The following is a 25,197-nucleotide window of genomic DNA, read 5'->3' as shown; positions in this document are numbered from 1 at the left end:
GCAAGCCCTTCGAACTCTATATAGTTTATAAAGTATAATTACAAATTCTCTTATTTATATAGTTAGTTGAATATTGCGCTGTTAATATTTATAATATCCGTAGGGTTGACCTACCCTATATTAATTAATAGGCGGGCCTTAGTAATTATTCTTATAATTGGGGAATTGCCTTTGTATTATAACTTTAATTTAGGTAGTAGAAAGTTAATGGGGTTGTTATTTTCGGATAGTAAGGCGGCTATTCTTAAAAAACCCGTTACTAATTATTATATTCTATAAGAGAGTAATATTTAGAGGGCCGGTAAAGGGTTTTTTATTCCTCCTAGGTAATTGGAAAATACTATTATTACTTTTTTAATATTAGTGGCCGGTTGGGTTATATAGTTCCTAATTTTAATTAGGGGCGAAAAGTTTATTATATTCTTCTAATTAGGCTTTCCAGGCTCGGTAATTTTATTAGGTTTATAATAGGGTATCCTATTCGGCTTCCTTAGTTCGTTAGTTTTACCAGGCTTATAATAAGGCGTCCTATATATTATAGCCTCGGCTTTGTTATTTTAGGTTCTTCCTAATTAGCTTTCTGTACTTTTTATAGCCCTATTGGGTTTGTAACTAGGCTCCTAATATTGTCCGAGCTTCCCGGCTCCGATAACGAAGTTGGTGGGAGTTTTGTACGTTTTTTCGATATAATTTACTATTTCTATTTAAGGTTCTAGGGGATTTATAGGGGGAATAGCCTATTAGAATTAGATTTGGATAGTAAATTGTAATAGGTTATTTAGGGTGGTCGAGATTGGATTAAATAATAAAATATTTAGAATACCTTTAAATAATAATTATTTTGGGAAATTAAAAGTTAAAAGAGAGGTCTTCGTCTTTATAATATAATTATTTATTTTTATTTAAGGTTCTAAGGAGGTAAGGCTATTATTATTTATTATATTATTTTATAGATTGTTGGTACGGCGATATTAGGGAAGGAAGGGGTGGTAATTGGCGTTTAATATAATTCTTAGAGCGGTTAGTAGGTTAGTAGGGAGGTATTTAATATTGTATTTACTAGAAAATGTAATTTTTCTACTAGTCTACGAAATAAATGGTTTATAGTATTTTAATTGAGGTAGGCCTAAAATTACTAAGTAGGTTAGGGAGAAGTTATATATTAGGAAAGTAATATTTTTTATATAACGTCCGATAAGGAGGTTCGTAGCTAGCCTTTTAATAATAAGGCCCTTTATAATACTATTAACTAGTATAAACTTTTTAGGCTGAGTGAATTTAAAAATAATAAGGCTATTTTATTTTACAAACGTACAATTTAGAAAAGTAAGGGTTAAATAACTACTATTTACAAGTATAGTATATAGTATTTTATATAATTTAAATAGGAAATAAAAAGAAAGGAGTATTAAATTCTAAATAAAACTATTTAGTAAATTAATAACTATTATCTCTAGTATTTCGGTATTACTTCGAGGTTTCTCCTATTTAGGATTTTATTACCTTTATAAGTAACTATTTATAGAATTTAACTATTTCTTTAACTATTAGCGTTTAGTATATTATATTCGTCTTTATTATTTTCGCCTCCTTTAGCGCCCGCGGTACAAAGGTTAGTATTATTATATCTTTACTAGCTAAGGGAGGGTTAGTTAGCTTTAGAGTAGGAATTACGCCCTTTACGGCCGCTACGGCCCCTACAGCCTTAATAGTTGCAATTACTGCGAGAACCGGTAAATTGCGGGGGTTTACCGCTATAATTGATACTATTCTTATAATTGCGTATAATATAACTATCCTAGCTATACTTTCTATAAAGGCCTTCCCCTATTTATTGGTTAATAATATTAGAATAGATGGCCCGGGATATATAAATCGTATTGAGGTCTATAGTATTATTGCTTTAATTAATAGTATAATCCTTAAATCCATTTCTTCTTCCGGCGGAATTATTATTACTATTATTCCTATTAAATTTATTAATCTATAGTTAGTTAATTTTAGTATAATATTCGTTATCCTTTAAGTAATATATTAAATCCCTATAAAAGGATAGCCATCCTTCGAAATTGTTATTTCCCGGGTATTAACGCTAGTTAGAAATTATTATATAGAGTTTAGTAGAGATTTTATTCTGGAAGTAATAAATTTTTATAATTTTATTAAATTAGTAGCGGTCGGCCGTTTTAATAAATTCTGTTTCGAAATCGGTAAAATATTTATTACTTTACTTAAATTTATCAAAATATTGTACGGTATTAAATTTTAGGTTAATATTATTATAATAGAAATTTAGGAATTTAATAAACTCCCTATTAATCTACTACTTTTATCTACCGGGTACGTTAAATTCGAGTAAAATAGTTATTAAATCCTTTTTAAAGGTAATAATTACTTTGGGGCCTAGTAGGTAATTAACGTAGAGGATCTTAGTACGTTCGTCGGGAAAGTGGAAATAATCTAGTTCCTATACTATAAAGATCCTACTCTTCTAAGTAATATACACTTCGTTATATAGAACGGGGTTCTTCTAATTAGTTATAAATAGGTTTAGGTCGGAAAATAGCACTTTCCTAAAAATAATTGCAATTTTAAGGGGAGTCCCAATAGTATTAGCCGTATAGGTAATCTCCGGGTTATTTCCTAACGAATTTCCGCCTTTTATATTTAATCCTCTATTAGTATAATTATTTTTATTTCTACTTATACCCTAATTAGCTATAGTAATATTCAATTCTATTAAAGTATTATCGAAGTTCGTTTTAAATTCTTTATTTTTAATTCTTTCCGTATAGAATAGGTTTTCGAATTCCGTAAGTCGGTTTGTAAGACTATTATTAAAAAGGTTAAATATTTAAATTATTCGAACAATCAAGGAAATAATAGAACGGAAGGTATTATTATCCGCTAGGATAGTAGTATTAATAAAAGATTTTTTAAGGGTTTAGAGGGGTTTAAACTTATTTTTTATAATAGCGTCGATAAAGTACTTAATAGTATAGTTATATAATACGTTTTTTAATATAATTAAATAGATATTTTTATTTGTCGGCGGGTTGGAACTTTCAGGCTCGCTATCCTAAAGAGTATTTAGGATATCGATATCCTTATTTGGCACTTTTAGGAGGGTATCTTCGTCGGTAATTATAATATTATTATTAAGGATTATAAACTCTATTAAATTCGGTAAATTACAGGATTTCTAACAATTAATAACATTACGGAATAATATTAAAATATATATTTCCTCCTTATAGTAAAGTATATTCGTAGTATAATAATACAGTACAATTAATTATTATAGGGTAAAGTAATATTAAATATATAAGGTAGAATATAATTTGTGTAATTGTATAAGGAAGAAGGGAAATTATAGAATTTGTGTGTGGCGGTTTATCCTATATAGGCGAGGATGAGCCGTATCCTTAGCATACGTAACCGGATCCTCCGGGAGTGTGTAGCTAATTAGGAGGGCCCGTGTAGGCCTAGTAGCCGCTGTAGTAGTAGTAAGGCTAAACGGGTTAATTAATTAGAGAGCGTATATTAACCGGCAATTATAGCCGTAATAATACTGCGACTAGATGATAGTTATAGGCTAGCCCTATAATAGGTATTATTAAATATACCTCCGCTAATTTCGCCACTATCATTATTAGGGTTATTAACGAAATAATAGGCAGCTAGACTACTAAAATAAATACCTTTATTACTAATATATATAATATCATTTTGTATATAATTTAAGCATTAATTACTAATAACCGATTCTGCCACTCTTTTACAACTCTCTACGATTTATATTTGCTTCAACTACTAATAAAAGATATCCTTACCCTCCCTACATTTAAAACTGTAGCTTAATAAGTTACAATTCCAATTAATTATTTTCACTTATTAAAATTGTAACTATTATAGTTACGTATATTGATATTAATATGTTATAATAAAATTGTAAATATCCTTACTAAATAAATTGATAATCCCATTATTATTCATTTAATAGAATGTACTAACTAAAGCAATTTAAATATTGGATAGGGTTTATACTATAAATTGATCAAATCCATTCAAGAATACTAAATCGTATTATAAGTATCTATATATTAAGCTAAATTCGAATGCTAGTATAATAATACCCCCATTATAGAAAGAGGAAGGGGGGTAATTCTATACATTATAATTAAATATTCGATATTATTAAAAATACCCACTTCTAATATAGTTTCAATACCTTTAAATACTTCCTTTTACTACTTTATAAGGCTTAGCTCTCGTTAGAAATAGACCGTTTGTATATTAGTTATATAATTAAGAAATAGATTAAAGTTGAGGAGAATTAATACCAACTTTAACTAACTATCCCCGCTATAAACTAGCAGGATTTAAAATATATATTTATTACTAAAAGGAATAAGTAATTTACTCCCTTAAATTGGGTAGGCTAGATTTTACTACTAATAACTACTATAATAGCTATTGAAGCAATTCAACCTCCAATTTATAATATCCAAACTATAACTATTACTTTTCTTTAGTAGTAGACTTATATATTTAATAAGCTACTTAACTGTATAATTATACACTTCTTAAATTTTAAAATTAGGAAAGGGATATACACGCTGTATACGTATATTCAGAGGCTTAGTCTCGGTCCGAAGTAATTCTAAACGTATCTTATAGACTACTAGTCGGTTATTATACTATTTATAGTAAGGGTATTTAGTACTACTACTAATAATATACTATATAAACGGGCCTTCTCTATTATAAATTTTTTGGAATTACCTATATATAATCGATTATCTAGGGAGTAAAGAAATAAGGCCGTATTTATTTAAATAAATGGTAGAGAACTTCACAAATTTAATAATTCCTTTACCGGACTAACTTATAAATAAAGAGAAGTAGGCTACTTAAAATTAAAAAAACACCTATATACCAACATGCCAGCAAACAATTTCCTAATTAGATAGTTAAAATAAATACTATAATAGTGGCGAGAGTAAATAGATTATTATGTTTGGAAAGAAGTTAATAAATAGCAGTCTAATTATCTAAGTAATAATATAATATTATCAATTTTAGGTAATTTCTTGCCTTTTTAAAGTAGTATACAGGGCACGTCAACCCTCCAGAAATCCAAGATTTTGTTATATAACCAGTAAAAATAGTAAGAAATCTCATTTTTTCTATTCTGTTATAGTAATTTCCAAAAATTACCACTAACGAGTTATACCGATTGAACTCTAGCTACCGTAAAAACGGGTAGTGTAGAGTAGGGTGGGGTGGTTTTAAGGGTAGTAGGTTTGAGAATTGAGACTAGTCTTAGTTCTAGTATAACTAAAGATCCGGCACAAGGTGTCACAACAATAGGGGTATTGCTCTAAAAGGCTTCGTGCACAGATCACCTATTCTCCAACTTACTACATGAAGATACACAAAAGTAGGATAATATAACTCTGTACTAGACCCTATTTTTGCATTTTACCATGTTAAGTTTGAGGGTAAACTTCTATATACGCTATGCTGGTTGCAGGTTTGCACTTAACCTTCAAGTCTGGGAGTTTTGGAGCTTGCTGTTGTTACATTTACAGGGGGGTTTCTCTTTAGTTACCTCTGAAGCTATACGTTCTATAATTCCCTAGCCGCCACCACGCCATACTCTTCGATAGCCTGTCGTTATTCTGCCCGCTTCCCCTCAATTCACGCTCTGGCTTCCAACAACATCATGCAAGAAATGCTAGCTGAAATTTCAACAAACACAAGAGTCAACCAAGGTTGGTACAAGCCCACGCTATGATATACGATTTCCGGGGTGGTGAACCCGTGGGACGAGGAGCTGGACTGGTCTGAAAGGCAACTCCGAGGCAGTGGGGAAATAACTGGCCCATCCAGATTTCGCTGCAATCAAATTAGGGAAGGTTACCCGTTGGGACACTGACATAATAATATCAAGCAATGACAGGACGCTTGTGAGATGTAGCAAAATTCAGCTCTAAATCTGCAACTTATCTTCTCCTCCTTATAGATGAATTGTCCTCGTCCGGTCTCCTGTACCTCAACAGGACGGACACGTTTACACACACTTAATCGCCAAAAGGAAGAGTGCCCCCGGCTAGCAGTACACCATCGCACCATTTTAACAAGGACCTAGCTTGTATCACGCTTTAACTTACCTTCCACATGCTTTGCCCACCACTCGCCCCAATCGATCACCTTTTTGTTCTTCCTTGCCTCTTCGGCACAGAAGACCATAGCATGGCTGCGCATCACTTCTTCTAGAGTACAACCAACCAGTTCCGTTTGCGCTCTGTTGGTAGTCCAGCCATGGTTTTTGACTTTGTCAACAGCTCGAACGAACTGGCGCGTCAGTCCTAGGTCCCCACCTCCATGACCGCGGTCCTCGTTCCGAGGGCAATGGGTGGTTGTTTCCCCGGTGCGAAAGTCATGGATCGTAATAGTGGACGAGTCGGCAAAGATCTCCCCGTCGACGCCGTACAGATTCGTATATCTCTGACAGATCTTGTTCGTCTGAGCTACCATGTGGAAAGTTGCCATCTTCGAGCCACGACCACGCGAGGGGCTCGAAATTAAGACATTTTCCTGACCCAATTCGTGGGGGAAACTCGGAAGACTCGGAACGGGGTCATCATCCCAAGTGATGGTGACAATCTGTTCATCGCACACATCGTTGTCACTCTCGTAAACACATCGGCCAAACCAGTTGCTCTGTTGGATTTGCAAAGCGGGAGTGTTAGTGCCGTAATCCTTGGCCAGTTCGCGAAGCAGTGTCTCCCTTGCCACATCCATGTCCGAGTAACTTTCGATATCGGGAATCACGACATTGACAGGCCAGTCGGTATTGTACGAGTCCAATCCAAACTCGTCCTGAGTAACGTATATACGCTTCGCCGAATATTTGCAGGACGACTCGATAGGGCAGGATAGGCAGTTGGTAGCCGTCCCTGCGGCGGCCGGCTTTCGGCTCCTTTTAAAGTACTGCAGCGAGCCCGTACTGCTGATAGTAGATGGTAAATGGGGGGTTTCGCCATGCTGGGCAATGTAAGAGGCGGGCGAGCAGAGAAGCCACAACAAAACGTCGATATCATGACAGCTTTTTGTCAGCAGGCTGGGCGCCGAGGTACTCTCTCGACGCCAATTACCACGGACGTAGCTGTGGGTGAAATGCCACCAACCGACGGGCTCAGTATGCACAACGGACAGCACATCGCCAATAACACGGTCTTCGAGGAGTAGCTTTCGGAGCAGCATGTTATGGGGGCTGTACCGAAGGACATGGCCTATAGAAAAGACCATCTGCTCCCCTTTAGCGTTCGTGTTGGTGCGTAGTGCCTCGTATATGTCGATGCAGTCCCGCAGAGTTGTGGCCAGTGGTTTCTCGCACATTATGTGCAAGCCTCCGAGCATGGTAAGGGCGAGAATGACCTCCCTGTGCATCTCATCTAGAACACACACAAAGGCAGCATCGACGCCGGGCGGAACATCCGTCTCGCCGGCCAAAATTCGAGCTCGCCGGCCCTTCTCGTATGCAATGAAGTCACGCCAATCATCGAACTGGACGCCTTCGGACGGAAGAGCGTGTGATCCCCAAATGAAGCTTTGGCCGAACTGCCTTCTCTTATACTTGTTAGGCTCCGCTACTGCAGTGACGATACCGTCAGTCGAGGACTGAATGGCTCGAGCATAAGCTCGACCACGAGAGCCGGCGCCGACAACAAGTATACGAGGCGGGTTGGGTACCATCTTGTTCGTGTGGTGATAGCTTTGAGTTTCGAGTGCTGTTTGCAGTGAACCGAATTAGAAAAGAAAAAAAAGAAATGAAATTAAAAAAGGGAAAAAAACCTTAGGGTGGGCGGGGGAAAGGGAGAGGATTGGAAGGAAAGAGAAGGGAGCGTGACTGCTGCAACAACCGGTACCTCCTCACACAGCTTACACGTGTGCGTACCTCCGTCTATAGTAGTACCCGACTATACAAGCCTAGTCTCAATTCTTAGACCTACACCTCTGCCGGGATATAAAAGGTTAGCGCGGTACTTGAATCTTACAGTTTTGTGAAGGTTGTGAGGTGAGGAAATCGTCTATCTTTTGTATACAAATTCAAGTAATCGCCACTCTGCTATTCATCGCGCTAACCTTTTACATCCCAGCAAAGGTGTACTTAGTCTTTATTACTTAACCTCTATCGACTAGGGATCGATTGATTCCGAAATAATGGGATTATTGCACGTTATTACCAGTTGCTGAAATTACCGCTAATTCAAGGGACCTTACACTGCACACAACTCGATTATTTCACAACCGTTCAATATACCAATTTGCTTCCTGATCTCCCCTTATTACTAGTTTCTACCTAGTAACCCTCTACTCTACTCCCCACATCTTTAACAATATCTCCAGCAATACCCCCAATCCGACAAACCAGAAGCGAGGCAATTCTTAGGGAGTTCGTCTTAACCAATGAACTAGGGTGCGTAGTTTAGACTACCCAGTACAACCATTACAACAACCGTCAGTCGGCCAACGTCACTAGACTGCGCACGCATCTCGAGGAGTGTGAGCCATACTGTATATTTTACACAGATTTGGGGGTTTTAAGAGCCCAGTCTGTGTGCCCAGCGCCCACATTTCAGTCACGTGGCTTGAAACCGATGAAAAAATGGCCATTTTTGCATGAAATTTCTGGAAATTTCAGTTATTACTGGTTGCAGTTATTACTGATCGATCCCTACTATCGACAACGCTTCAGCGGACCCGCCCTACAAAAATAGGGGGTGGGGTGGGTTTTGGAGGTTGAGTGGGTTTGAGAACTGAGACTACTGCAATAATCTTTAATTGGACAGAGCCGGATGTCCCCCCTGATAGGGCCGGATCGAAACAACACCTTATCAACCATACCACCACAGGACCAACATCAACGGTCTAAGTCAACGGTTGCTGGCGAGGTGACCTACGTACACCCTCCAGGTCTTGCAACGACTCCATTTTGGCTTAACGCCGCTTGTTCTTCAATATCATTCAAATATGGTGTCGACACCGCAAGCCGCGCATGTGGCGGCCCAGCAGCAGAGCCAAGGTGCCCTGGTCTGGATCGACTGTGAGGTGCTTAGTGCCAGCCCCTTATTGATCGCATTTCTCATCACCAATGTCTCACCTCGCTCACACGCAGTGTTTAAGTAGATGACCGGCCTTGACCCGGACCAAGATGCCATCATTGAGATCTACTGCTTCATTACCGACGAGCAACTCAACCTCTTAGATCGTACCGGCTGGGGCACCGTCATTCACCAGACGAAGGCGCGCATGGATGCCATGGATGAATGGTGTACACAAGTCCACGGCAATAGTGGTCTCATGGCCGCCGTCTTGGCCTCTACTGTCACGCCGGAACAGGCAGCAGACGGGCTGCTCACCTATATACAGAAGTATGTCCCAAATAAGCGCGTGGCCCTCTTAGCCGGAAACAGCGTACATGCCGACCGCGCCTTTCTCCGCAAGGAGCCCTATGACAGGGTCGTCGATCATCTGCACTACCGCATCTTGGATGTAAGTAGTCTAAAAGAAGCTGCTCGTCGTTGGTGCCCTCATATCGCCTCGGGAGCCCCTACCAAGCAGGGACTTCATACGGCGAAGGAGGACATTTTGGAGAGCATCGCAGAGGCTAGGTACTATCGATCTGCTATTTTTCAGAAGGACTAGATCGTATCTTCATAATAGGACAGGAGCGACATGGCCACCATACGTACGATATGGATTCGATCGGTTGGAAGATGAATTACATTATTTTGTTTGCACTGTCATAATCTCCACGGAGAACTAGCCACCCCAGCCGTAGTTGGTTCCATAGGCCTACATGAACGCCAAACTCATGTCTTCACGTCCGGCTCGTCACGACCAACGAATTCCTTGAACTTCAAGAGCTCGGTTGCCATCTTGATTTCAGGCGCCAGGAAGTCCTGGGCATCCATATCATATGTGGCGGGATCCGTGCTGTGCTGCTCAATGTACAAGCGGATGGTGGCGCCGGAAGAACCGGTGCCGGACAGGCGAACAACGATCCTGCTGCCCGAGGAAAAGCGGGCATACAGACCTTGGTTGGAAGAGACTGAGCCGTCCAAATCGGTGTACGAAAAGTCCCCAGCTTCCGTGACAGTACGATCTAGACAAAAATGGATCTCCGGTTAGCATCTGGAAGACCACTCGGTAAGGGCAATCGTCACGAGACTCACCTCCAACCTTGCTTCCTACGAAGTTTGGATCCGCCACCAAATCCCTGAGGATACCAACAACTTTGTTGGCACCTTCTGAATCCACATCCTCGTAATCATAGCGGGTGAAGAAGGTTCGTCCGTACTCAGCCCAGAAATCCTTTTGGATCTGTTTGATGCTGGGCGCTACTCCGGGGTTGGCGACACCCAATCCCGCAATGATATTCAACCAAGCCACAATGGCCCAGAGACCATCCTTCTCTCTGATGTGGTTGCTGCCTGTTCCAAACGACTCTTCGCCGCAGATAGAGAGCTTATTGGCGTCGAACAAGGCGCAGAAAAACTTCCAACCAGTGGGAACCTCATAGCAGTTCAGGCCTTGCTTCTTGGCAACCAAATCCACTGCTCCCGAAGTAGGCATACTGCGTGCCAGGCCGTACACACCATTCTTCTTAAAGTAGGGAATAAGCTGGGCATGGTGAGCGATAATAGCCAAACTGTCACCGGGCGACACAAAAGCGCCAGCACCGTAGATCATGTTGCGATCTCCGTCACCGTCAGAGGCTGCGCCAAACGGAATGTTGTTCTTCTCCACAGTCTCAACCAAGCTGTGTGCGTAAGTAAGGTTGGGGTCAGGGTGGCCACCGTTGAAGTCAGGGGAAGGCTCGCAGTTCTGTGTCGACTCGGAGCCAAGACCGAGCTCCTGCTGGAAGATGGCCTTGCCGTACGGTCCGGTCACGCCCGAAAGACCGTCGAACAAGACCTTGAAATCAGGGTGAGCGGCAAAAAACTTCTTGATCAGGTCAAAGTCGAAGATATCCTTGAGCATCTCGACATAGTCCGCGGTGCTATCGACCACCTCGATCTCGAGGTCACCGTACGTCTTGGTACCAATGGTTGAAATGTCAATGTTGGGAATGCTCGCAATCTTGTACGAGGTCAGGGTCTTGGAGACTTCGTAGATCTTGTTGGTGACCGACTCGGGCGCCGGGCCACCGTTGGCGAGGTTGTACTTGATGCCGAAGTCGTTCTTGGGACCTAAGCCAGTGTTAACACCGGGTGAGCCATGACAGCTAGGGGGGGCTGCTGTTCCTCACCTCCGGGGTTGTGGCTAGCGGTCAGAAGGATGCCACCTGTCGCCTTGCGCTTGCGGATGACATGGCTGGCGGCAGGGGTCGACAAGATGCCATCCTGGCCGATCAGGAGCTTCTTGACGCCATACGCGGCACCAATCTTGGCAATCAGCTGAATCACCTCAGGGTTCCAAAATCGGCCATCCCCGCCGATGACGAGGAAGGCACCTATTATTGATTGTATCAACCGGTCAGCTCCAAAAGCCCACTTGCAATTAAGCTTGGTGTATCAAGATTTTGGTATAGGCATGTGTTTTCTCCTACCTTCGGCACCTTCAGGGATGGAGAGCAAGATGCTCGTGATGAAGGCCTCACTATAGTGTGGCTGTTGGAATACGGTCACTTTTTTACGAAGTCCGGAGCTGTGACGGCGGTCCCAAAACGGCTCTTGTTAGTCTTGCTGTTCGATATACGTTCAAAGCCGGCCAAAGCTCAATCGGTGCTTGCAGATATAGCTTTGACATGCCAGAAAGGAGGAGGGTGTCTGGAGAATTAGGAGGACGAGCGAAGGTGGTGACGTACGTGCCCGGCTTCTGGTCGGTGAATGGCTTGAACTCAACAGTCTGGACCTCCATAATTGCGCGCTTGTGTGAGTAAGGTAGGTGTTAGAGGATGGCTGGCTGGATAAGTGAAAAGAATGAAGAATCAGAAGTAGGATAAGTAACGGCGAGAGCTCTCAAGTTGACCGTAGGAGAATAGAAAGATGATTGAAACCCAATCTCTCCTGAGCGGCGTGGGTAGCTCTATTAAAGAGGCCCGAGAGGGGAGGGTCCGCTGTCAAAGGTCGGTGGTACTCCAGGTAATTGGTAGGCTAGCAAGGTGGGCACAGGTGGGGCAGCGTTGGCAAAGGGGGTGTGGGGAAGAGAGGAGGGGAAGGTAAGGTAGGAGCTGGAAGAGGAAAGAAGGATAGCACAAGTCAAGCTGGATAGATCGACCGAGGGCCTGGATAAACCAGCGGTGTAGGGGCTGTCTGAGTGATAAAGTGTTATTTTTTAGCAGCTGAACTACTGGATACTAATCTTTTTAGCAATGTAGTAATTACTAAAAATGTAAAGTGTTATATAGAATAATGATCTGAAAGTACTGCAGCGGAAATATAAGAAGCACATTTAGCATAGATAAGAGTTTTGAGCTAGCCTTAGTTCCAAAGTAGTCTGGTAATCTAGGCCGGACAACATTGTTTTGGCTAGATAGTTGAGGAAGCTTTCTAGTTAGCCAGCTTTTCCTAAAAAAAAAAGCAAAAGCTAAAGAGCCTTCTATAACGCTTAGAAAGGCTGCTATAGGAGATTATTGAAGTTAAGTTAGTAGAAGACTTCGATTTTAAAGTTGTTGCAAAACTTTCCATAACTGAAAAAAAAAAAAAAAAAACTTAAAACTTAAATAGAATCGAATAGACAATTTATATAACGTGTTATGGGGCTAGCGCCCTAGATCAAAGACTCAGCTTTGCCAAGTCTGCCACGCCAGAACCAGCCGTATTAATAAGGATGCGAGCCTCCTAATTGGTTGGATCTACATATTTGCCTAGCCCGAGCGGTCTTGGTGCCCTGCATAAAACCTTCTTTAGACTGCATCCTTCTAGTGCCGTCTTCTCTTGCTCTTTTTGTCAAATATAGCATTTCAATCTTATATGACTGCTCGCTATACAATACTCTAGCAGACCCGTTACATCCTTATTAATATAGTTAGTCCCAGCTTAGTAGACTTAGCAAAGTCGAGTCTTAATCTTAGGCGCTAGCCTTATAATGATTTAAGGAAAAACAAATAAAGATAGAAGCTATTGAGCTGCTAAGCTAATAGTTCAAATTAAAGCTACGGTATGTAATTTATATAATATATTTTAACTTCTACTTTAGACCTTCCTAGAGCTTTAAAAGGCTGAAAAAGAAAGGGGCAAATCTTTGCTCTATAAACTTTTTTTTTCAATATATATATATATATATATATTCTTTTGAAAAAGTTTTAGCAAGAAAATTTTAACTTAGAGAGCTTTATTATTGAGACCACTATAATCAATTACTAAAGGTTAAAGCTTTAGTACAGCTCTTGAAGAAGAAAGTTTTTAACTAATTAAATACTTTTCTCAACCGTCTAGCCTAGATGATATTATCCAGCCTAGTTATAAAATCTAGTACAAACTTGAAATTTAGTATAAATCCCCCAATCTACGCTAGATGCTAGTCATATTGTTCCGCTATAGGAGTTATAGTAAAGTAACTATAACGTGATACTTTTATGGGGTTTTAGTTAAGATATTATATTAAAATAATACTATAGGGGATAACTTTTATTTATAATGGCTAATAAATTAAAGAAAAAAAAATATGATAAAAAGGAGAAAAGCTTCCAGCCAGCTGTCTATATATAATAAATATATAATATCGAAAGTTAGAGTATAGGCTATAGAGTAGCCTAGGCACTTGTTACGGTACGTGGATTAGATAAGTAGCTAGTATTACTAATTTAATAAATAGAATAGATAATTAATTATAATAAGTAAAAAGAAAAAAGAAGTGTTGGCTCTAATTAGTATAAATAAATATAGGAAGTATAAAAGCGTGATCTTATAAGAGATAAATCGCAACACTAGAAGCTACAAATTAAAGTAATATTAAGTGTAAAGAAGGAAAGGGAAGTAAATAAACGCTAGCATTGTAGATTTAAATATATAAGTCGATTCCACTAAGCGTTGCTGCCTTCCCAATTTATAACGTCTATTAATAAGCGTTTAAGCTTTATTCTATCCAATATTTTCCTTTGCTAGTACCCTATACCCGGTACCCTAGGCGCTCATCTAGGTATGTTATAACATTACCACTCCCTTTGAAAGAAGGCTTAGCCCTAGAGTCGAAAGAAAAGAAGAAAAATAAAAAGGAATTACTTTTTATTATGAATAAATAAGCGAGTACGTAGGATTATTATAATAATTTATCTAATTTGCTAATTATAATAATAATTCCCGGATCTAATAAAAACAAATAGAATTCTATACTAAGTAATACGATTAAAGTTCAATTTGGTTATTATAGTACTAACTGTATAAAAACTTAAATAAACTTTCTCCTAGTTGGGTTTGAACAGAGAGCTTCCCTAATAGAGGATAAATATTATTAGGTTTTAGTATATTTTTAGTATTGGAATAGACTATTACGCTATACTACTATATAATATAATTATTTTCTTTTTCATAATTACTTTAACGCCTTCTCCTTCCTTTTCGAACTATTAACGGGCGCGTCATTTTCATTATAGTCCTTCGTAATTATATTATTCTCTATTGCCTTTAATTAAATCTTGAAGTATTTAGAAGTTTTAGTTTGTCTAGGCTGTTGTTGTAGTAATTTTTAAATTTGCGCACTATATTCATAAATCCTCCTACGTTGTATTATATTAGGTTTGAATTCTATCTTTTCCATTTCATTTAGTACTTAAGCTTGCTATTTACTAATCGGTAGGTAATGATATTTTTAACTTCCTATTCCTCTTTATTATTAATAATTTCGCCTTTGGGATCATTATTAGCTTGCTCGGGCAGCGGTTTATTTGGATCCTTCCTTAAGCAATTAATATAAAATACTTTTAAACGTCGCTATATGTCTATTAGTTTCAAAACGTATAAATATCTAATTATTTTAATAATTTTATACAGTACCTTAGTCTATAGGTAGTCTAGTTTATTACAAGGCTGGTTTATTAATTAGGTTTTTTGAATAATAAATACTCAATTACTAATTTAAAAATCTAGTTTTCATTAGTATTTATTTGCTTATTTAGTCTACCTTTTTTATATCCGTTATACTATTCTTCTAACCTCCTTCTATACTTTTTCTAAGAGTGATACTCGGCGCGCAGTGTTATTTTCTACTTACGTAGTATATACTGCGCGAGTAGGGACATCTATATAGGGATTTCCACCCGCGCAGTGCTATAATAATCCCTAACTCTATTATATTTCTAATAATATTAGACATCCTTATAGAAGTATCGTTCCACCTCCAGTATCCCCTTGTATTATACTATTTTTAGTATTGAACTTGAGTAATCTATTTATAAGTTAGAGTTACGTTATCTACAGGTACTGACTTATTCTTTTTATTAATTTTTAACAATTTTATAGTCCTACTTCTAATTGTTACTCAAGGTTCTAATAAACGTAGTATAGCAGTTTCTTACAGGTAGGTTATTTATTAACTAAGTTTGAGAAAGTAAGGGGATAATTGAATGGAGCAATAGGGAAAAGGCTATTTACTATACTTATAACCCTATTAATAAAGGTAAAAGGATCTAACGAGGAAGAGTATCCTTTTACTTTTAATTCTTATATATCAATAATAGAACCTACAGTGTTATAGGGCTAGCGCCCGGGATCAAAGACTCGGCTTTACTAAGTCTACTAAAGCGGGTCGGTCGTATTAATAAGGATGCGAGCCCCCTAATTAGTCGGATCTATATATTTGCCTAGCCTATACGCTTAGTTATAAAACCTTCTTTCGATTACACCCTTCTAATACAATCTTCCTTTACTCTCTTTATTAAATATAGCATTTCAACCTTATATAACTGCTCGCTATACAATACTCTAGCAGACCTGTTACATTATATTTAACCCTCTTTTCAAATCAACACCGTTACCGACCTCTCACAGGCACACCCGAAAAATCTCCCTTTATCTACGATAATAACGCCGACCGCTTTCCCCGCGATCCTTTAATCCTAAAATCCCTAAGAATATTTCTAGCAATTTACGTCCGTCTTCTAAACGTTACTAATTGAGGTTATTTCGAGGCCGACCGCTATTTCTGAAAAGTAGGTACTTCCCTAGCTAGAAAGGTTCGCTAGTAATAAAGAAAATTTCAAAACCTAGGTTTTAAATACTCAAACGAAGCTCTATATAAATAGTTCCGCTATTAGCGATTTAAAAGTATAATTTTACTATTTACTCGCCTACCTATCGCTTACTATTAAAAAACTATTTATTATTTTTACCTCCGGCTCTCCCTTATTATATTTACCTATTACCCTATTTAATAAACTCCGGCTTACTTATAGTAATTTTAATATAGTAAAGAGTGTTAGTTAAGAATTTTATTAATTTTGTTAAAAGTTAAGCGAATTGATAGTAATATTCCTCATTCAATTTAAGGAGGTACTCTATTACACTTATACTAATTCCTGGTTAAAAGTAGCTAAAATTAATTAATTTACTGCTACTTTAAGTAATAATTAGAAGTAATAGTTTTCCAACTGATTTAATATACTTAAATAATATTCTCTACTATTTAAATACCTTCGCCAATTTAATGGTAATTCCTTTCTTTTTACCTTATTTTCCTAAAGGCAATCAGTTAATAATAATACTAGTAATCCTATAAATACTCCTATTAATTTTACTATACTAATAAGAATAAAGGGGAGTAACGACGTTTCTTAGAAGTAAAAGAACAAGTAGAAGAAGGAAGGCAAATATATTGATTGTAATAATAAGTCGTACTAATTTAAAAAATACCCACGGTTATCTATAAAAATAAATACGGTCCGGCTCCAATCCGGTAGGGGCTTAGACGGTTATAATAATAATAGTTTAGAAGAGGAGGACAATTCGGATTAAGTAAAGCTATATTAACGGCGACCCTAATAATATTGGGGGTAAAGGAGCATTACTACGTTTAAAAGGCGGAACCTTTAGAAGTTTATTAAGTATACTTCTACTAGTTAGAATAATAAGGCTATTGTATAATACCCTTTACTGCTTAGTTGTGTAGGTAGTATCTATTATAATACATAATTATTAAAAGGTAATAGATATAGTATTTCGTAGGTATAAAACTATTAAACTATTTTTACGGCGGTAAGGATAAAGTTCTTACTAGTAGAAGAAATAGAGCGCTATAAAGTATTAAGTAACAATCTTAATTTTGATTATCTTTATTACGGATTATTAAAGTATTATAGTAAATAGTTCCCAGATAGGTAAGGTTTAAATATATCCCTTAATTAAATTTTAATACTTCGGCCGGGGTATAATTTTATAAGGGTAGTAATACCAATTCGAGTAGGGAGTAAATAATTGTATAATATTTATTTAGGGGCTTAAGTAGGGAGATCTTTCTAATCTAGTATTATTAAAATACCTATTTAGTTGGGTATTTAGTAGAGAGCGGTTGTAGGGGATTTTGATTATTTCTTTATATATTCAATAGAGTGCTTTTTAGTATAGTGGAGCGCGCTCCCTAAAGGGGAATAGGGGGGTAATGTTATAAAGCTAGCGCCCGGGATTAAAGACTCGGCTTTATTAAGTTTACTAAGACGGGTCAGTTGTATTAATAAGAATATAAGCCCCCTAATTAATCGGATCTATATATTTGCCTAGCCCATACGCCTAGTTATAAAACCTTCTTTCGACTATACCCTTCTAATACAATCTTCCTTTACTCTCTTTATCAAATATAGTATTTCAACCTTATATAACTGCTCGCTATATAATACTCTAGCAGACCCGTTACACATAGTAGAATCCTCCTTACCTACCTATACTAACCTTACTAACTATCTTACTAAAGATTACTATAGTACTGTATAGGTAGGAATCCCTATATAGATATCCCTACTCGCGCAGTATATAGAGTAAACTAATATTAAAAATGGTTTTTAAAATAAGTAATTTTATGATAGTATATCAGTAAAAAGAAGTATATAGAAAGGCGGAATAGAAATATTTAACTTTAGTACTAAGCTTTAATATAAAGATAGTTAAAATAAAGATATTGCTTAAATACTATAAAGTTTATAAAAAAGTAATAGTATTAAAAAGTAAAAGAAGAATATTATAGAAAAGAGAAAAGCTTTAAATAGCTATCTATATAGAAAGAATATTTTATGTGAGAGTTAAAGTATAGGCTATAAGGTAGTTTAACTATAATAATCTAAGAACCTAGACTAAATATAGCAAGGAAACCTCTATAACAGCTTAACTAATTTAGACTATTATGACTAATAAAAGCTATAATATAATAAAGATATAGAACTTCAAAAAGTTTCCCATTATTAAAGATTTATAGCTATATATATTTTTAATAGAAGTACTATATATAAAATATCTATATTATTATAAAGTAAGTGTAATTGTAATATTGAGTATATATATTGATTTTATAATTATATTAAAATACGGTTCCCCTGGGCGGAGCCGAAGTCCAGGGGAGACAGAGAGACGCCCTTATCAATTACTTAATATATAGTAAGAAAAAAAAAAAAAAAAAAAAAAAAAAAAAAAAAAAAAACTCAAAGCTGAACTGAACAAATAACCTTTATGAAAAGTAATACTAATAATAACCATTGAGCTATGAAGCTTAAATAGTTTCTTAAATAAGTAGATGGATTTTCTTCTTAATATTACTAACCTTAAAGAAAAAAAAAAAAAAAAAAAAAAAAAAAAAAAAAAGAACTCAAAGGCAAAATTTTATATTTTTTTTTTATTTTTTTCTCTTTACTTGAATTTTCGATTTTCAACCCTAACCCTAACCCCCCTAAACTTCTAGGGTTAGGACTTCGTTATTTTTAGGACTTGGTCATTTCTGGGACTTGGTCATTTCTAAGTTACGGTCGCAACCAAAATCCTTATTTTTAACTTCTTTTGCATTTTTCTCAATAACCAGGGCGTGCACTATAATGTAACCGGTACCAAAATGACCGCCTTTTTCTTCTCGTCATTCCGGCACCAGGTGTATTTTGATGCACGCGACGGTCGCGGAGTAATCTCCATTGCAAGGGAAAAAGTGGCTTTTTCGCTCTGCTATTCAAAACGTATCCTGCTTGGCGCCAAATTTTCCTATTTAGGACTACCAAGACGGGTAATTTTCTACATTCTAGCCTATTATAGACAGATACGCCGCGCCTTTCTCGCTTGCGGCGTTGGAGTGGGCCCATGGACTACCACCTTTGGTGTGGATCTTCCATGTCACCTTTCGGGCCCACGACAACAGCCGGGCAAGCTCTGAAAGCAAGGGCGTCTTAATAAAGAGAATTACTATTTATCTTATATCTTTTAGTAAAGTTTTAATATAATAGTATTAGTATTTAGATTGAACTTTATAATACTTAATTTTATTTAATAGTAGGAACGTTGTAGGTTTAATTCCCCATAGTAGTAAGTATTATAGAAGCTTATAAACTTTAATACGCAATAATAACCTATTAGAAAGCTTACTAAACTTTTAAATAGTATATATACCCTACAATACCTAATAAGAGATTAGAAAGCGACTAATAAGAAATTGGAAAGATAGCTCAGCCGTAGTACTATATACTTTAACTTAGGAAAGCTAGAAGAGAAGGGAGGTAGTATTATAAATTAAGTATAGATGTAATATTAAATATATATATATATATCCTGCAATTTTATCTCAAATAAAATTATAATCTATCTTTTACCTTTTAATAGAAGTTTAGTATAAGAGTATTAGTATTATATACCTAATTCTATAATATTTATATAAATGACGCCGAAACCGGAAACGCCGATTTCTAGTCGAGGAGTGCTCCAAAACGAAAACTGATAATGGCAATCGACTTAGAAGGGTCGTTTACATCCCTCATAATATCCTACAACGAGCGTAGCGACAACATTGTATTATTACTACTAATAATTATTAATAGCGGTACTTGTAGGCTCGAAAATAGCGTTTATAACCCGCTTGCGGAAATTTCAATTTATAACAACCCTAAAGCTATATTCACTATAAAAATTTCGGAAAAAATAGGAGAAAATAATAAAATATTAAAGATATTTATTATTAGAATAAATAAATTTGTAAAGTATAATACTGTTTTAACTAAAGATTAATATTAAATCCGAAAACTATTTTTCGAATTTATAAAGGTATGTATTAAAAAAATACATTTCTGTAACCCAAGGTTAATAAGGTTAGAACCGATTAATTTATTATCAAGAAGGATTTCGATAATTTTAAGAAGGATATTCTAAAGGAAATTAAGAAAGGCGCCTAGGAGGTACCGAAATATTAGATTGATATTATAGCGAAAGTTATCCTAAGTAAATTTGGTACTACCCTATAATAATTGTTTATTATTACTATTAAGAGATTTACCCTTTCTAATTTCAAATAGTAATTTATAATTAAGGGAGTAATAATTATTATTGAATTTGCAAACTATTCGAATAAAGATATAAAGACGACCCTAGTTATAAATTTAAATCAAGAACAACCCGGCCTAGTAATTCGTATAATTATTAGAATACTAATAATTAGAGATTATATAATTATATTTACCGAGTTTATATATAATCAATATTAGTAGAATTAAATATAAATTAAAGAAATCTTTAGTCGGGATATTTTTATTACTATAAATATTATAAGTATATTAATTTGAAATATACCTTAAGTTAATATTAATAATTATATTATAATAGAAACTTTGATAAGAATAGCGAGGGAAAGAAATATAGAGGTAGTTATTATTAAAGTTTAATTATAAAAGAGAAGGGATAGAAAAAATAAAAGTCTAATTTTAATAGAAATTGCTATTATGTTAATAATATATTTCTTTGAAAATAACCTCTTTTTTCAAGATAGTAGTGTATATTTGTATAAACCGTTTTAAATTTCGAATAATGTTTAATAATACTATGAATATTAAGGAATTGAATATATAATAAGGTTCTATTATTAAAAAGATGTTTACGTTTAATATAATAAAATTAAATATAAAGGAGATTGTTTTGGCGAAGTAAATTACCTTTCTAATAAGGATTAATCATTTATTTATTATAAATTATATAAATAAAAGAGATATCTCGTTTATAATTATAAAGAATATTCTATTCTTTAGAAAGCTATTACGAAAATATCCGTCGTGTATGCTGAAAGGCTATAAATGTTCGCCCTTTATAAAAACCCTATTAGGGAGGTATTGGAACCAATGATAGAATTTATAAATAAAGGTATTTTATTAAATGCCGCTCCTAATTTCTATACTATTACTACCTTGAAAAAGTAATTTGTAGGAAATATAAAGAGAGAATAGCCGAAGAAAATTATTAATCAAATTTCCTAATTAAAACCTTTAATTCTATAGGGTTTAATCGATATTTATTACTTATATTCGTAGAATGTGGGGGATTTAAACGTATAATAATAAAGGTATTTATATAATTATAACCCCCTTTAGGGAAGTAATACCTTTATTCTCCGCTATAAAATTAAAAGGAACTCTATTCTAGGGTAATTAATAATTTAATCAAAAATATTCTATTAGAGCGTAGGGAAATTGTATAAAAGAAGGAGATTTTTATTTAAATATGAAGAAACTTATAATATTATAGTAATTTAGGAGCCGGGTAGGAATTTAAATAGGGATATTTACCGTCCGAAAGGCGGAAGGTATGTTAGGGTTAATTATTTAGAAGGGGGAAGGGCGGTAATATATATAAATAAAAAATAGGATTTAAGAGATTTAAATTTCTAATCCGGGAAGGATTAGGCTATAATAATATTTGAGAATTAAAGGGATTTAACGATTATTCATTCTATTTATTCCCCTATTTTAATGTAAGGAATGCTAAAATATTAATAGGGGTTATTGCTTTTCAAATTCTTTGAAACCGGCCCTCTAATAGAAAATTAAATCATAATGGGAGATTTCAACCTCTATTATCCTAATTAGAATTTAGAAAATAGGATTAGCCTAGGGGTTATTTACTTTTTTATATACGTATAATATTAGAAATTTAATTTATTTACCCTTTATAGTAAATTAATAAGATTTAGGAATATAATACAAGGAGAAAGGAATAGGATAATTAATTGTATATAATTATTATTTAGGGTCGAAGCCGAATATTAGGGAATAGTGTAGTACGAATAAACCGGTTTAGACTATCATTTTTAGGAAGTTTAAATTTAATTAGAAAAAAAGAATAGAAAAGTGGAAAAAGAAGAAGAATATAATTAAAGTTTTATAAATATAATAAAAATAAAGGAGCTAGTAAGAAATGGATTTTAGTCTTAAAAAGGATTAATATAATAAAAAATATTAAGTTCGCTTTTTGTAAATTTAATAGAGAATTAATAAGTATTATAGAAGAATTTTTTTATATTGGAAGAAAATTCGAAGAGGAAAAGTAAATTAATAAATATTAAAATATACAATAGTAATAAAAGAAGTATAGCGGATATATTAAATGTAATTCGGATATTGAATAATATTATATTAAAAAGATTTTATTAAAGTTATAATAAGAAAGAAGAAAATAATAGTAAAAGTATAATGGGCTATATAGTATAAAGGTGTTATAGAGGCTTTAAAGAACTTGAATTAATTTTAGCTATTTAAGAAGTAGGTCGGGACTTTAAATTATTAATTAATAGATTCGTCTAAATTATTAGCCCTTTAAATTTATAAAAGGGTAATAGAAATTGGAGATTATAGTAGTCAGGCTGAGATATTCCTCAAATACTTTTTCCTAAAGGTGGACGTTCTTATAGACTATTTACTGAATTCAATTAAATTATTAAATAGTATTAACTTAATAGTTATTGGCGAATTAAATATTAAAGAGGACGTTTAGGATGTCCTTTCCCGGATAGTATTCAATAAGACCCCTGGGGTTAATTGGTATTTAAATAGGTTTTCAAAGTTATATATATAATTAATCTAGTAGGTTATAGCGTATTTAATATCCGTTAATTTCTAATTTGGGTATTTTTTATAGTAATTTAAGTATATAAAAGTAATTATCTTTAAAAAATGTAGAAGAAACGCTATTTAATAGAAGTTAACAGGCGTATAGAGACTTATATTACTATTTAATAATATTAGAAAAATCTTCAAAATATATATTATTAAAAGATTAATATAGGTAGCCGAAGAGTTTGATTTCTTATTAGAGGGTTAAATAAGTAATTAAGTAGGTTATTTAATGGAATTTATGATTTAAGTAATTATTAACGCGGTATATATAATTCAAAAGCTTAGGGTTATGATGTCCCTTATATTCTTTAATTTAAAAGGAGCGATTAATAAACTTAATTATAGGTAATTAATATACTTTATAGGAAATATAGCTCTTAATATAGATTATTAAATAGGTAGCTAACTTTATTATTGGTAGAAGAAATTCCCTTTTCTTTAATAATAAAATATTCCGCCCCTATACTATTATTATAAATATATTTCAAAACTCCTCCTTCTCCTTTATCCTATTTATTCTCTTTATTACCCTACTATATTGAAAATCAATTATAATTCCGAATATAATTATAATTAGCTTTATATATAATATTAATATTATTATAATAGTATATACTATAGAAGAGAATTACTAGACTTTATCAGTAATATAGAAGATATATTTAAAATAAATAAGAATAAAAGGTATGGAATTTAAAGCGAATAAAACGGAGTTAATATATTTTATACGGACGAGGGTCCTAGAAATAGAAATTCTTTAATTTAGAAATATAATACTTTAATTAATGAAATTTATAAAATTCCTAAAGGTTCAGCTAAACCAAAAATTTAAGTATACAATTTATGTAAAAATAATAAAATAAAAAACAAAAACCTGGACGAAAATATTTATAAGATTAGTAGTAAAGACGTAGGGTTATTCCTTTATTCGGGTAAAGGAAATATATATTAAATATATTTATAATATTATTATATATAGAGCTTCAATATTCTACTAACTGACCGAAATCTATAGGAAATTACGAGGAATAATAATAATAATCTTGTTCCCTATACTATATAACTATAGTGCCTTTTTGGCATAGGGTCCTTCTCCAGTTCCCTAGAGGGGAAAACCGTACAATGTTAAACACCGCCGGATAAAAACCCCCAACTATATTTCGGTTGTAGATTTTATACTGTTCCTACTTTATTTATAATTATAACGGTTCTTACCTACCGTTATAGCGAACTAATTTCGTCTTTTTTACTGCTATATTATTTTAATATTAAAATGATAAGAATAATAGGAATAGGATTTAAATTTAAAGTCTTACTTCCCTTTACCGTCCTTCTATTTTAATATTTACTGTTCCTTTCTCCGCCTTTTCCCTACTTCCCTGTCCTATCTTTCTATTAATTTCTCTACTTCCCCGCCTCCTTATTCTATTTATAATTACTTCCGCCCCAACCTTTTACTTCTTTCTCTATAATTCTACCCTTATTTATAATAATATAAAGACCCTCTCCTTCTTTTATATAATCCTCCCTATAATACCCTTTCTTAATTCCCTTCTTCCTTCTTTCCTATTACAACTTTATTTAAAATAATTTCCTTTAACTATTATTACTCTAGCCTAACCAATTTAACCTCTAATATAAAAATTTCTTCTCTGAAATTGTCCCCTAATTTTATATTCCTAGTATATTTAAAATCCGCGGCCTTCGCCCGTATTCTCTATAATTTTCCTGACCTTATAATTCCCTAAAATTAGTATAATTTCCTTCTTTATCCTTCTAATCTATACATTAACCTAATTAATATTATTCGTAAAATTCCTTATTTATAGTATATTTTAAATTTAATTACCTTCCTAAAAACTAATAATAGGCCTACTTCTACTAATACTTTCTATATAATTATTATTAGTAAAATTTATTATGTTTTAGCGTCCAATAGGTTCTTTATTTTTTTATTCCTTTCCTCATTATTAATTAACTCCTATATTATAATTACTAATTTCTAGAATAAGATTTATATTTATACTATTAATAAATATATAATAAACATCCCCGCCGGCCTTTATAATGCCTATAATACTATTTAAACAATAATTATTACTATACTATTGGATAATTAACCTAAA

The 25,197-nt window shown here is 34.4% G+C and overlaps 4 protein-coding genes across 4 annotated transcripts; 2 read left to right on the top strand and 2 right to left on the bottom strand.

Annotated features, from left to right (window-relative positions):
• Window positions 1-5,888: 5,888 nt before the first annotated feature.
• On the bottom strand, window positions 5,889-8,011 carry B0T23DRAFT_51170 (NAD(P)-binding protein). Its single transcript, XM_062841391.1, has 2 exons — window positions 7,967-8,011; window positions 5,889-7,799 (listed from the first exon to the last, which is right to left on the bottom strand). Exon 2 carries the CDS (start codon window positions 7,762-7,764, stop codon window positions 6,151-6,153), a length of 1,614 nt encoding a protein of 537 aa, XP_062688039.1. The 5' UTR covers window positions 7,765-7,799; window positions 7,967-8,011; the 3' UTR covers window positions 5,889-6,150.
• A 1,005-nt stretch (window positions 8,012-9,016) lies between these two features.
• B0T23DRAFT_51152 (ribonuclease H-like domain-containing protein) lies at window positions 9,017-9,867 on the top strand. Its single transcript, XM_062841390.1, has 2 exons — window positions 9,017-9,115; window positions 9,196-9,867. The coding sequence occupies exon 2, from the start codon at window positions 9,199-9,201 to the stop codon at window positions 9,715-9,717; it is 519 nt and encodes a 172-aa protein (XP_062688038.1). The 5' UTR covers window positions 9,017-9,115; window positions 9,196-9,198; the 3' UTR covers window positions 9,718-9,867.
• Window positions 9,868-9,884: 17 nt separating this feature from the next.
• On the bottom strand, window positions 9,885-11,934 carry B0T23DRAFT_327512 (phosphoglucomutase 2; the record flags this gene model as incomplete). The annotated part of the gene is made up of 5 exons (XM_062835625.1): window positions 9,885-10,177; window positions 10,248-11,264; window positions 11,324-11,527; window positions 11,624-11,721; window positions 11,882-11,934. 5 exons carry the CDS (start codon window positions 11,932-11,934, stop codon window positions 9,885-9,887), a joined length of 1,665 nt encoding a protein of 554 aa, XP_062688037.1.
• A 7,110-nt stretch (window positions 11,935-19,044) lies between these two features.
• B0T23DRAFT_408665 (uncharacterized protein) lies at window positions 19,045-19,614 on the top strand (the record flags this gene model as incomplete). Its single annotated transcript, XM_062839318.1, has 3 exons — window positions 19,045-19,275; window positions 19,504-19,505; window positions 19,581-19,614. The coding sequence occupies 3 exons, from the start codon at window positions 19,045-19,047 to the stop codon at window positions 19,612-19,614; spliced, it is 267 nt and encodes an 88-aa protein (XP_062688036.1).
• Window positions 19,615-25,197: the final 5,583 nt, after the last annotated feature.

The sequence above is a fragment of the Neurospora hispaniola genome (assembly GCF_033458365.1).
Source record: "Neurospora hispaniola strain FGSC 10403 chromosome Unknown B0T23scaffold_11, whole genome shotgun sequence".
Lineage (NCBI taxonomy): Eukaryota > Fungi > Ascomycota > Sordariomycetes > Sordariales > Sordariaceae > Neurospora > Neurospora hispaniola.
This window is presented reverse-complemented; position numbering and strand designations above follow the sequence as displayed.